This window comes from Bufo gargarizans, chromosome 11 (genome assembly GCF_014858855.1).
Source record: "Bufo gargarizans isolate SCDJY-AF-19 chromosome 11, ASM1485885v1, whole genome shotgun sequence".
Lineage (NCBI taxonomy): Eukaryota > Metazoa > Chordata > Amphibia > Anura > Bufonidae > Bufo > Bufo gargarizans.
Window position 1 is genome coordinate 17,987,854 of NC_058090.1, and position 11,042 is coordinate 17,998,895.

At 51.9% G+C, this 11,042-nt stretch overlaps 1 protein-coding gene across 1 annotated transcript; it reads left to right on the top strand.

Annotated features, from left to right (window-relative positions):
• The first annotated feature begins 3,216 nt into the window (after window positions 1–3,216).
• ADCK1 (aarF domain containing kinase 1) lies at window positions 3,217–9,813 on the top strand. Its single transcript, XM_044272587.1, has 5 exons — window positions 3,217–3,251; window positions 3,372–3,591; window positions 3,674–3,871; window positions 6,142–6,335; window positions 9,058–9,813. Exons 2-5 carry the CDS (start codon window positions 3,481–3,483, stop codon window positions 9,272–9,274), a joined length of 720 nt encoding a protein of 239 aa, XP_044128522.1. The 5' UTR covers window positions 3,217–3,251; window positions 3,372–3,480; the 3' UTR covers window positions 9,275–9,813.
• The last annotated feature ends 1,229 nt before the right edge of the window (window positions 9,814–11,042 follow it).

An 11,042-nucleotide genomic window follows, 5' to 3' on the forward strand; every position in this document is an offset into this window, starting at 1 on the left:
TACAGGCAGGTTGTCAGCAGTAATAGATGTTCCTGTAGTATAAGGTGTTGATCTCATGTCTGATCACATGTCATTATATCAGTGATGTCATCAGCAGGGGGCGGGGCTGTGACTACCTCTCAGACAGGATATACAGGCAGGTTGTCAGCAGTAATAGATGTTCCTGTAGTATAAGGTGTCTGATCACATGTCATTATATCAGTGATGTCATCAGCAGGGGGCGGGGCTGTGACTACCTCTCAGACAGGATGTACAGGCAGGTTGTCAGCAGTAATAGATGTTCCTGTAGTATAAGGTGTCTGATCACATGTCATTATATCAGTGATGTCATCAGCAGGGGGCGGGGCTGTGACTACCTCTCAGACAGGATATACAGGCAGGTTGTCAGCAGTAATAGATGTTCCTGTAGTATAAGGTGTGTGATCTCATGTCTGATCACATGTCATTATATCAGTGATGTCATCAGCAGGGGGCGGGGCTGTGACTACCTCTCAGACAGGATATACAGGCAGGTTGTCAGCAGTAATAGATGTTCCTGTAGTATAAGGTGTGTGATCTCATGTCTGATCACATGTCATTATATCAGTGATGTCATCAGCAGGGGGCGGGGCTGTGACTACCTCTCAGACAGGATATACAGGCAGGTTGTCAGCAGTAATAGATGTTCCTGTAGTATAAGGTGTGTGATCTCATGTCTGATCACATGTCATTATATCAGTGATGTCATCAGCAGGGGGCGGGGCTGTGACTACCTCTCAGACAGGATATACAGGCAGGTTGTCAGCAGTAATAGATGTTCCTGTAGTATAAGGTGTGATCTCATGTCTGATCACATGTCATTATATCAGTGATGTCATCAGCAGGGGCGGGGCTGTGACTACCTCTCAGACAGGATATACAGGCAGGTTGTCAGCAGTAATAGATGTTCCTGTAGTATAAGTGTCTGATCACATGTCATTATATCAGTGATGTCATCAGCAGGGGGGGGGGCTGTGACTACCTCTCAGACAGGATATACAGGCAGGTTGTCAGCAGTAATAGATGTTCCTGTAGTATAAGGTGTGGATCTCATGTCTGATCACATGTCATTATATCAGTGATGTCATCAGCAGGGGGCGGGGCTGTGACTACCTCTCAGACAGGATATACAGGCAGGTTGTCAGCAGTAATAGATGTTCCTGTAGTATAAGGTGTGTGATCTCATGTCTGATCACATGTCATTATATCAGTGATGTCATCAGCAGGGGGCGGGGCTGTGACTACCTCTCAGACATACAGGCAGGTTGTCAGCAGTAATAGATGTTCCTGTAGTATAAGGTGTGGATCTCATGTCTGATCACATGTCATTATATCAGTGATGTCATCAGCAGGGGGCGGGGCTGTGACTACCTCTCAGACAGGATAATATCAGCAGGTTGTCCCGCAGTGGATAGATGTGCCTGTAGTATAAGGTGTGTGATCTCTGTCTGATCACAATGTCATTATATCGTTGATGTCAGCAGCCAGGGGGCGGGGCTGTGACAACCTCTCAGACAGGATATACAGGCAGGTTGTCAGAAGTATAGATGTTCCTGTAGTATAAGGTGTCTGATCACATGTCATTATATCGGTGATGTCATCAGCAGGGGGCGGGGCTGTGACAACCTCTCAGACAGGATATACAGGCAGGTTTCAGCAGTAATAGATGTTCCTGTAGTATAAGGTGTGTGATCTGATGTCTGATCACATGTCATTATATCAGTGATGTCATCAGCAGGGGGCGGGGCTGTGACTACCTCTCAGACAGGATACACAGGCAGGTTGTCAGCAGTAATAGATGTTCCTGTAGTATAAGATGTGTGATCTCATGTCTGATCACATGTCATTATATATCAGTGATGTCATCAGCAGGGGGCGGGGCTGTGACTACCTCTCAGACAGGATATACAGGCAGGTTGTCAGCAGTAATAGATGTTCCTGTAGTATAAGGTGTGTGACCTCATGTCTGACCACATGTCAGTATATCAGTGATGTCATCAGCAGGGGGCGGGGCTGTGACTACCTCTCAGATAGGATATACAGGCAGGTTGTCAGCAGTAATAGATGTTCCTGTAGTATAAGGTGTGTGATCACATGTCTGATCACATGTCATTATATCAGTGATGTCATCAGCGGGGGGCGGGGCTGTGACAACCTCTCAGACAGGATATACAGGCAGGTTGTCAGCAGTAATAGATGTTCCTGTAGTATAAGGTGTGGGTCTCATGTCTGATCACATGTCATTATATCGGTGATGTCATCAGCAGGGGGGCGGGGCTGTGACAACCTCTCAGACAGGATATACAGGCAGGTTGTCAGCAGTAATAGATGTTCCTGTAGTATAAGGTGTCTGATCACATGTCATTATATCAGTGATGTCATCAGCGGGGGGCGGGGCTGTGACTACCTCTCAGACAGGATATACAGGCAGGTTGTCAGCAGTAATAGATGTTCCTGTAGTATAAGGTGTGTGATCACATGTCTGATCACATGTCATTATATCAGTGATGTCATCAGCAGGGGGCGGGGCTGTGACTACCTCTCAGACAGGCTATACAGGCAGGTTGTCAGCAGTAATAGATGTTCCTGTAGTATAAGGTGTGTGATCACATGTCTGATCACATGTCATTATATCAGTGATGTCATCAGCGGGGGGCGGGGCTGTGACAACCTCTCAGACAGGATGTACAGGCAGGTTGTCAGCAGTAATAGATGTTCCTGTAGTATAAGGTGTCTGATCACATGTCATTATATCGGTGATGTCATCAGCAGGGGGCGGGGCTGTGACTACCTCTCAGACAGGCTATACAGGCAGGTTGTCAGCAGTAATAGATATTCCTGTAGTATAAGGTGTGTGATCTCATGTCTGATCACATGTCATTATATCAGTGATGTCATCAGCAGGGGGCAGGGCTGTGACAACCTCTCAGACAGCATATACAGGCAGGTTGTCAGCAGTAATAGATGTTCCTGTAGTAAAAGGTGTGGATCTCATGTCTGATCACATGTCATTATATCAGTGATGTCATCAGCGGGGGGCGGGGCTGTGACAACCTCTCAGACAGGATATACAGGCAGGTTGTCAGCAGTAATAGATGTTCCTGTAGTATAAGGTGTCTGATCACATGTCATTATATCAGTGATGTCATCAGCGGGGGGCGGGGCTGTGACTACCTCTCAGACAGGATATACAGGCAGGTTGTCAGCAGTGATAGATGTTCCTGTAGTATAAGGTGTCTGATCACATGACATTATATCGGTGATGTCATCAGCGGGGGGCGGGGCTGTGACTATCTCTCAGACAGGATATACAGGCAGGTTGTCAGCAGTGATAGATGTTCCTGTAGTATAAGGAGTCTGATCACATGACATTATATCGGTGATGTCATCAGTGGGGGGCGGTTCTTTCTCCTGTCTCATTATTTCCAGGTCTCTCGGGCTCTGGGGCAGCTGTACAGCGAGATGATTTTTGTCCATGGATTTGTGCATTGTGACCCCCACCCTGGAAATGTGCTGGTCCGACAGTCAGAAGGAGGCCCAGAAATCCTACTGCTGGATCACGGGCTGTACCAGGTGCAGTGGGGGGGGGGGGGGTGCGATGCTCTGCCTCCATGTTCTCATTCACACACGTCTGATATCAGCTTCTCTCCTGCAGGAACTGACTGACAACTTCCGCCTGAACTACTGTCACCTGTGGCAGGCGTTGCTAGCGGCAGACATGGCCGGGGTTCGCAGGTACAGCCAGCGCTTGGGGGCTGGAGACTTATACCCCCTGTTTGCTTGTATGCTGACGGCCCGATCCTGGGACTCTGTGAGCCGCGGCATTGATCGAGGTCCTGTCAGCGCAGCGGAGGTGAGGAGGTCCAATCTCTGTATACCTCAGGAGCAGGGGTATAAAATACTCACCCCTGCTGCCCGGACATATCGTGTACCCGCCCGCGGAGGCGTCCCATCCTATGTGATTGCACTGTCACATACGTCGCTGCGTGCAGCTGCCTCCGAGCGCTCTGAGAACGTGTAATTAGTTGTGTCTGTAATTAATGCTTTGTTCTGTGTGGGACATGTGTGTTTAACCAGCGCATACAGAAACCGTAACCCTTCATGGTCCGAGAAGCTCCGCGCCTGAACTTACGTATGGATTTACTGTATGTGTCGCCAGTGGCCTATAATGACTGCCCTACTTTTCTGTGCCGATATATACCCCTTACCGATCCCGGTATAATGACCTTACCTGTCCCGGTATAATGACCTTACCTGTCCCGGTATAATGACCTTACCTGTCCCGGTATAATGACCTTACCTGTCCCGGTATAATGGCCTTACCTGTCCCGGTATAATGGCCTTACCTGTCCCGGTATAATGACCTTACCTGTCCCGGTATAATGACCTTACCTGTCCCGGTATAATGGCCTTACCTGTCCCGGTATAATGACCTTACCTGTCCCGGTATAATGGCCTTACCTGTCCCGGTATAATGGCCTTACCTGTCCCGGTATAATGACCTTACCTGTCCCGGTATAATGACCTTACCTGTCCCGGTATAATGACCTTACCTGTCCCGGTATAATGGCCTTACCTGTCCCGGTATAATGGCCTTACCTGTCCCGGTATAATGACCTTACCTGTCCCGGTATAATGGCCTTACCTGTCCCGGTATAATGGCCTTACCTGTCCCGGTATAATGGCCTTACCTGTCCCGGTATAATGGCCTTACCTGTCCCGGTATAATGGCCTTACCTGTCCCGGTATAATGGCCTTACCTGTCCCGGTATAATGGCCTTACCTGTCCCGGTATAATGGCCTTACCTGTCCCGGTATAATGGCCTTACCTGTCCCGGTATAATGGCCTTACCTGTCCCGGTATAATGGCCTTACCTGTCCCGGTATAATGGCCTTACCTGTCCGGTATAATGGCCTTACCTGTCCCGGTATAATGACCTTACCTGTCCCGGTATAATGACCTTACCTGTCCCGGTATAATGGCCTTACCTGTCCCGGTATAATGGCCTTACCTGTCCCAGTACAGACCCCTGAACTGTCCTGATATGCTCTCCTTATTATCGTCTCCCTCTCCTCTGGTATTATTACCTGTCTCCTCCGCCTGTCTCTCTTGTTATGATCTGTCCCCTCCGCCTGTCTCTTGCATTATGACCTGTCTCCTCCGCCTGTCTCTCTTGTTATGATCTGTCCCCTCCGCCTGTCTCTTGCATTATGACCTGTCTCATCCGCCAGTCTCTCTTGTTATTGCCCGTCTCCTCCGCCTGTCTCTCTTGTTATTGCCCGTCTCCTCCGCCTGTCTTTCTTGTTATTGCCCCTCTCCTCCACCTGTCTTTCTTGTTATTGCCCGTCTCCTCTGCCTGTCTCTCTTGTTATTGCCCGTCTCCTCCGCCTGTCTCTCTTGCTATTACCCGTCTCCTCTGCCTGTCTCTTGCATTATGACCTGTCTCCTCCGCCTGTCTCTCTTGTTATTGCCCGTCTCCTCTGCCTGTCTTTCTTGTTATTGCCCGTCTCCTCTGCCCGTCTTTCTTGTTATTGCCCCTCTCCTCCACCTGTCTTTCTTGTTATTGCCCCTCTCCTCCGCCTGTCTCTCTTGTTATTGCCCGTCTCCTCCGCCTGTCTCTCTTGTTATTGCCCCTCTCCTCCACCTGTCTTTCTTGTTATTGCCCCTCTCCTCCGCCTGTCTCTCTTGTTATTGCCCGTCTCCTCCGCCTGTCTCTCTTGTTATTGCCCCTCTCCTCCGCCTGTCTCTCTTGTTATTGCCCCTCTCCTCCACCTGTCTTTCTTGTTATTGCCCCTCTCCTCCGCCTGTCTCTCTTGTTATTGCCCCTCTCCTCCGCCTGTCTCTCTTGTTATTGCCCGTCTCCTCCGCCTGTCTCTCTTGTTATTGCCCCTCTCCTCCGCCTGTCTTTCTTGTTATTGCCCGTCTCCTCCGCCTGTCTTTCTTGTTATTGCCCGTCTCCTCCGCCTGTCTCTCTTGTTATTGCCCCTCTCCTCCGCCTGTCTTTCTTGTTATTGCCCCTCTCCTCCGCCTGTCTCTCTTGTTATTGCCCGTCTCCTCTGCCTGTCTCTTGCATTATGACCTGTCTCATCCGCCAGTCTCACATCTGTCTTGCCTCTCTTTAGGCGCAGGAGATCCGCAGTAATGCCGCCGCGTACCTTCCTCAGATCAGTCAGCTCCTCGCCAGTGTCCCGCGTCAGATGCTTCTACTGTTGAAAACCAACGACCTCCTGCGCGGGATTGAGACTGCTCTTCACACCAATGCTAGTGCTAGCTCCTTCCTCAGCATGTCTCGCTGCTGCATTCGGGCAGTTGCCAGGTGAGACTCCCACCCTCTGCTGCAGCTAACACCCCCGATAGAGGCCTCCATGTGTTCATCAGTCTCCATCCCGGGGTCCTGGAATCGTCTCTGTGCCGTCACTAATTAGCGGTGCACTAATCACTAGTGAGAGGAGGGAGGATACCCCTGTGCGGGGCGCAGAGACATTTCTAAGGCTCACCAGTTCTTACCCAGCCAAGTATGGCGTAGGGCTGTATGTGGCCATTGTGTGCTGCTCCGGCTCCGGCCCTGACTGCTCTATACCCCCAGTATCAGATGCCCCTGACCACAGCGGCCCGCATCAATAGTGCTCAACCAAGGGCGTCCTGACACACGAGCTTCAACACAGGGCCCTGTATAAGTCCCCACATATGTATTACTTTAAGCCCAGTGTGTATGGTGGAGGGGGGAAGCTCCGTGCCGATTGTCGGGTCTGGGACGGGTACGACGTGTGAGGCTAGTGCTGAGTACAATGTGGTAGTCAGGGACGGGTACAACATGTGAGGCTAGTGTCGGGTACAGTGTGGTAGTCAGGGACGGGTACAACGTGTGAGGCTAGTGTGGGGTACAGTGTGGTAGTCAGGGACGGGTACAACGTGTGAGGCTAGTGTCGGGTACAGTGTGGTAGTCAGGGACGGGTACAACATGTGAGGCTAGTGTCGGGTACAGTGTGGTAGTCAGGGACAGGTACAACGTGTGAGGCTAGTGTCGGGTACAGTGTGATAGTCAGGGACAGGTACAACGTGTGAGGCTAGTGCTGAGTACAGTGTGATAGTCAGGGACAGGTACGTGTGAGGCTAGTGCTGAGTACAATGTGGTAGTCAGGGACGGGTACAACGTGTGAGGCTAGTGTGGGGTACAGTGTGGTAGTCAGGGACGGGTACAACGTGTGAGGCTAGTGTCGGGTACAGTGTGGTAGTCAGGGACGGGTACAACATGTGAGGCTAGTGTCGGGTACAGTGTGGTAGTCAGGGACAGGTACAACGTGTGAGGCTAGTGTCGGGTACAGTGTGATAGTCAGGGACGGGTACAACGTGTGAGGCTAGTGCTGAGTACAGTGTGATAGTCAGGGACAGGTACGTGTGAGGCTAGTGCTGAGTACAGTGTGATAGTCAGGGACGGGTACAACGTGTGAGGCTAGTGTCGGGTACAGTGTGGTAGTCAGGGACAGGTACGTGTGAGGCTAGTGCTGAGTACAGTGTGATAGTCAGGGACGGGTACAACGTGTGAGGCTAGTGCTGAGTACAGTGTGGTAGTCAGAGACAGGTACGACGTGTGAGGCTAGTGCCGGGTACAGTGTGATAGTCAGGGACGGGTACAACGTGTGAGGCTAGTGCTGAGTACAGTGTGGTAGTCGGGGACGGGTACAACGTGTGAGGCTAGTGTCGGGTACAGTGTGATAGTCAGGGACGGGTACAACGTGTGAGGCTAGTGCTGAGTAAAGTGTGGTAGTCAGAGACAGGTACGACGTGTGAGGCTAGTGTCGGGTACAGTGTGATAGTCAGGGACGGGTACAACGTGTGAGGCTACTGCTGGGTACAGTGTGGTAGTCAGGGATAGGTATGACATGTGAGGCTAGTACAGTGTGGTAGTCAGGGACGGGTACAGTGTGATAGTCAGGGACGGGTACAACGTGTGAGGCTAGTGTCGGGTACAGTGTGGTAGTCAGGGACGGGTACAACGTGTGAGGCTAGTGCTGAGTAAAGTGTGATAGTCAGAGACAGGTACGACGTGTGAGGCTAGTGTCGGGTACAGTGTGATAGTCAGGGACGGGTACAACATGTGAGGCTACTGCTGGGTACAGTGTGGTAGTCAGGGATAGGTATGACATGTGAGGCTAGTACAGTGTGGTAGTCAGGGACGGGTACAGTGTGATAGTCAGGGACGGGTACAACGTGTGAGGCTAGTGTCGGGTACAGTGTGGTAGTCAGGGACGGGTACAGCGTGTGAGGCTAGTGCCGGGTACAGTGTGGTAGTCGGGGACAGGTAAAAGGTGTGAGGCTAGTGCCGGGTACAGTGTGATAGTCAGGGACGGGTACAACGTGTGAGGCTAGTGCTGAGTACAGTGTGGTAGTCAGGGACGGGTACGACGTGTGAGGCTAGTGTCAGGTACAGTGTGGTAGTCAGGGACGGGTACAACATGTGAGGCTAGTGTCAGGTACAGTGTGGTAGTCAGGGATGGGTACGACGTGTGAGGCTAGTGTCAGGTACAGTGTGGTAGTCAGGGACGGGTACAACGTGTGAGGCTAGTGTCGGGTACAGTGTGGTAGTCGGGGACGGGTACGACGTGTGAGGCTAGTGTCGGGTTCAGTGTGGTGGTCAGGGACGGGTACAACGTGTGAGGCTAGTGTCAGGTTCAGTGTGGTAGTCAGGGACGGGTACAACGTGTGAGGCTAGTGTCAGGTACAGTGTGGTAGTCAGGGATGGGTACGACGTGTGAGGCTAGTGTCAGGTACAGTGTGGTAGTCAGGGACGGGTACAACGTGTGAGGCTAGTGTCGGGTACAGTGTGGTAGTCGGGGACGGGTACGACGTGTGAGGCTAGTGTCGGGTTCAGTGTGGTGGTCAGGGACGGGTACAACGTGTGAGGCTAGTGTCAGGTTCAGTGTGGTAGTCAGGGACGGGTACAACGTGTGAGGCTAGTGTCGGGTACAGTGTGATAGTCAGGGACGGGTACGACGTGTGAGTTTTTCTGACCCACATCTCTCTCTTTCTCCCTGAAGACATCGCAGACAGACGGCCACCTCATTTTGGTCCTCCGCTCATATCTCCATCTCAGAGTCTCTACATCTGGGACAGCTGCGGCTCTATGAGCTCCTTCTTCGGGCACGGACCTCCTGGCTGCAGCGCTGGCTGACTCTTCTTGTGCACTGGATATCATACTCTATATGGACATCTCCTGGGGACCTTCAGCCTACGGAAGGTTTGGCCGGTGCTTAGAACTGTAGCTTGCACGGGGAGCCGGTCTGTATAAGTGCAGGCCTCACCAGTACACGGATGTGTTCAGATCAGAGGCGTGATCTTCTTTTCACCACCAGGTGGCGCTCGAGGCCTAGAGCTCTGGTCACCGACAGTGGAGATGTACCGAACAGCAGCAGAGGACGCTGGGCCCCGTCCGTCAGTTATTAGAGTCGCCGCCGACTTATTACAAGGTCTTGAGGTTTCCTTGCTGTTTTGGGGTGCTGGCATGTCTTGCTTCATGTTCTTGTCTCGGACTCTTGTGTACTAATTTGTCATGTTTGAGCCGTATGCTGACCCCAAAACATGCGCTGTTTAGTGACACTGAGCTACACAAGGCGAGGCAATGTCAATGACTGCTAGCTCTTAGGACAAGAATGATCTTCCATATACTACCGCACACCCGCAGAGCAATGAGCACTGTCGGTCCGGGACCGCAGCCCACCTGTGTGCTATGTGCTTTCCGGCGACTCAGGTGTGAGGTCTGCTCTGGTATTAAAGGGTCCTGTAACCTCTCTTCAGATGTCAGCCATGGTACTGTGCTATGTCGGGCTGGTCGTTAGATTGTACGGTATAAAATGCTCTCATGATGTCGCCCCGGATCCTGGGGTCTCGTCTGTGTGCAGCAGAGCTCTGCGCGTGTGCTCCTGACCTAGATCTGAGGGTCACTGAGCAGGTCTGTGCAGCAGGAGGAGAGGGGCCCGGGGCACCGAGCAGGTTAAAGCCTGCACAATAGAGGATTTCCCAGTGCTCGCCACAATCAGAATGTGCGCGCTCAGTGCATTCACAAGGAGCAGTCAACCCAGTCCTGTCCGTGGTCCCTTGCAGCACAACCCTCATACTGCAGACCAGGACTAGATTTCTGCAGAGTAGTCGGAATCGGAGAGTATGGAACCACACGATCTAATGATCGAGCGCCTGTAGATAGTTGGGGGGGCACTACTGGCCATGTCACTGTGGGGCTCTGTCCATACAGGACTGATTGTGGTCAGGGCTACTCTGCGTCACCCATCAATGGAGCTGCAGTCCTCGGTGACAAGGGGCAGTGTCCGACTCGTATACATTAGGCACCTGTTGGCCCCTGATGTACTGTGACCATTGATTGGACAGCTTGGACTTTTCATCTCCTGGACACAGTACGGGGGGTCTGGCAGCAGCTCTGCTCCAGTTTCCAATAACACGTAAGGCTTCATTCACATTGAGGCAGCTGCTCTTTTAGAGGCTTACGTCGTGGATTGCATTAAAAAGCTTATTCTAATGTTATGTCCAGTAAAATGGCAGATTCCCTGACTGAGCCGCCACAAGACGCCTAGAGCCGAGCAGATACCAGTGAGAGCTCTGCGTGGATGGAACACGTGGCAGACTAACAGGCAGAAGGTGTGGACCCCCTGTGCTAACGAACCAGTCTGACTTTGGGATAGTCCTGAGAATCCCCTGGTTTTCACCCTTTACAGGGATCTGGCATTTGCTGCAGGGCATGCTCCAGGATGCTACCTCTCGCAGTAGTCACGGTGTACATGGGTTCTAACCCACAGGGATCAGAGACACCAGAGCAGAGCACTGAGGGATCAGGTCAAACTATAGTCTGGGGCAGGCAGAGTACATGCAAATCCGTGAAACTAATCTGCGTTCAGGGGAGGCAGCTGAGGGTCATTAGAATAGAAAGGTCAGGGCAGGCAGCGGAGTATCAGAGTCGGTTAACAGGCCGAGGCACGGTACACGGGCAGACAATCAGAACAGCACACCATTG

What these genes read in the sequence shown, in the direction of transcription:
- ADCK1 (XM_044272587.1), top strand. Translation starts at nt 3,481, where the DNA reads ATGATTTTTGTCCATGGATTTGTGCATTGTGACCCCCACCCTGGAAAT. An exon ending in GTCCTGTCAGCGCAGCGGAG is followed by an intron (nt 3,872 to 6,141) that starts GTGAGGAGGTCC and finishes GCCTCTCTTTAG; the next exon opens with GCGCAGGAGATCCGCAGTAA. An exon ending in TGCATTCGGGCAGTTGCCAG is followed by an intron (nt 6,336 to 9,057) that starts GTGAGACTCCCA and finishes TTCTCCCTGAAG; the next exon opens with ACATCGCAGACAGACGGCCA.